The sequence below is a fragment of the Kryptolebias marmoratus genome, linkage group LG7 (genome assembly GCF_001649575.2).
Source record: "Kryptolebias marmoratus isolate JLee-2015 linkage group LG7, ASM164957v2, whole genome shotgun sequence".
NCBI classification, from domain to species: Eukaryota; Metazoa; Chordata; class Actinopteri; order Cyprinodontiformes; family Rivulidae; genus Kryptolebias; species Kryptolebias marmoratus.
The window spans coordinates 609,404-611,375 of record NC_051436.1 but is presented as its reverse complement, the minus strand read 5'-3'; the positions used below and the strand labels follow the sequence as shown (position 1 = coordinate 611,375).

At 38.5% G+C, this 1,972-nt stretch overlaps 1 protein-coding gene across 1 annotated transcript in view; it reads right to left on the bottom strand.

Moving 5' to 3' along the window:
• aimp1b (aminoacyl tRNA synthetase complex interacting multifunctional protein 1b) overlaps positions 1 to 1,276 on the bottom strand; it is a 7,488-nt gene extending 6,212 nt beyond the window's left edge. The window contains exon 1 of the mRNA XM_025002322.2: positions 1,125 to 1,276. Coding sequence (XP_024858090.1) covers positions 1,125 to 1,156 — 32 coding nt within the window. The 5' untranslated portion in view covers positions 1,157 to 1,276. The remainder of the gene's footprint in view (positions 1 to 1,124) is intronic.
• Positions 1,277 to 1,972: the final 696 nt, after the last annotated feature.

Sequence of the window (1,972 nt, the reverse complement as noted above, 5' to 3'; positions counted from 1 at the left end):
CGCAGCCACACACACGCAGCCATACACACAGACACACACACAAGCAGCCACACACACACAGCCACACACACGCAGCAGTTGCTTCTGACACGCAGAAAAACACAACAGCTGCAAACAGCCCTGAAGCTAAAAATAACACAAGTCCCTCAGATTTTACAGCCCTCGCCTCGAACTCTGATGATTAAATAGATATTTTAGAGGAAAAACTCAACAAAATCTGAGTGATTACATGTTTGAACTCATTTGAAGAACTTTTTTTTAAACGTAAAGCATATAAATACATTTAAGGCCTTGAATCTCTTGCAGAAATGATGCCTGTCGGGCCGAAGTTTGAAACAAAGATTTTGTATATATGTTAAAAAATGTTGTAAAATCCTGACAATAATGTTTTGATTAATCTGTTTGAGCTCAGAACATTCACCAAATTTAAACCCAATATCTGTAAAAAGAAGTTACAGACATTTTTGTGTTTTCCAAAGTCAGCTAGCTATGACGGCCATCTTGAATTGGGTTGATGCCAGAAGTTAATCAGTTTTGGACGTTTGTTAAATAATTACTTTCTGAGAGTTTCAGTGAAATTCAACCACTAGTTCATGAGATATTCTGCTAACAGACAGGCAGAGGTAGTTCTAATAGCTAATGGCAAAGTTTTAAACAAAAATGCTGTTCAATCTGTTAGTGTTTGGAGTACTTTTTAGGATGACTCTCAGCTACTACCACACCAAACTTCCGATCAATATCTGTTAACCTGACTGAGTTTAAACCAACCTGAACTGAGTTGATGCCAGAAGTTAATCAGTTTTAGAGACATCTGCTGAATGATAACTTTCTGAGAGTTTCATTCAAATCTGTCACGTTGTTCCTGAGATATTTTGCTAACAGACAAACAGGCTCAGGCAGTTACATGTACACAGCTGAGGAGGCGTGAAAAGACAAAAACTGGAGCAACGTTAACAGAAATGTAAAAGTCAGACTGATCCAGACGTTTGTCCTCCTCTGAGAGTCACTTTCAGGTCTGCGAGTGAAATAAACGACAGAAACCTTCCCAGCTGTGCCGATTTAAAGAGAAGAAGAAGAGCCAGCGTCTACAGAGATAAACTGGGACCTGAAGCCGAGCTCCGTACCTGGGATTGAACAGGTTGTCGACGTCCTCCATGTTGGCGTTCGGTCCCGGCGCTCACAGAAAGCTCAGAGGGTGTTTGGCTCAGACTCTCCGTCAGCTGTCTGCTTCCATCTGTGGCTGCAGGTCAAAGGTCACATGCCTACACTTTAAACCACAGAAGAAGAATCTCCCTGCACTAATTTAAACAAGATGATGTTCAAAGACCCTTCAGCTCTGTTTGACTGTTAGCAAAATATCTCAGGAACCACATTTTAATAAAACTCTCAGAAAGTGATTATTGGATGATCGTCTACAGCTGATTAATTAGCCACCAAAAGAAGAACAGTCCTCAAGTATGGACAGTTATTCAGATTTAATATGAAACGTTTTAATATGATATATGGTGACAGTTTTGATCTTTGTTCCAGCAGAGAATCAGTCCTGTGTTCATAACTCTGATTTATATTCTGGTTTAAATCCTCCGCTGTAACGCTTCACTGATGTAAAATAAAAAGAACTGATAATTATAAACACTGACATTTAGAAAATCTCTCAGCAGTTTTACAAAAGTACAAGAAAAACAGCAGTTAATGAAAGTGCTTCACTTCTTGACTGGATAAAACCACAGACGCTCTGAAGAGACGAGTTAAAATCATTAATTATTCCCTGATGTAAATGATTTGTTTTTCTGTTTATTCCTGTAAAAACATCTGTATTATTGAACAGAAGGTTTGCAGGAATAATAGGAATTGCAGTTCGTTTATCAAATAAACTTTCACTTGATAGTGTAAAAAACATAAAATATACATATTTAACAAAGATTGTGTTTGTAATACTCCTCTCTGCCACAAGAGGGCAGCAGCTCTCCAG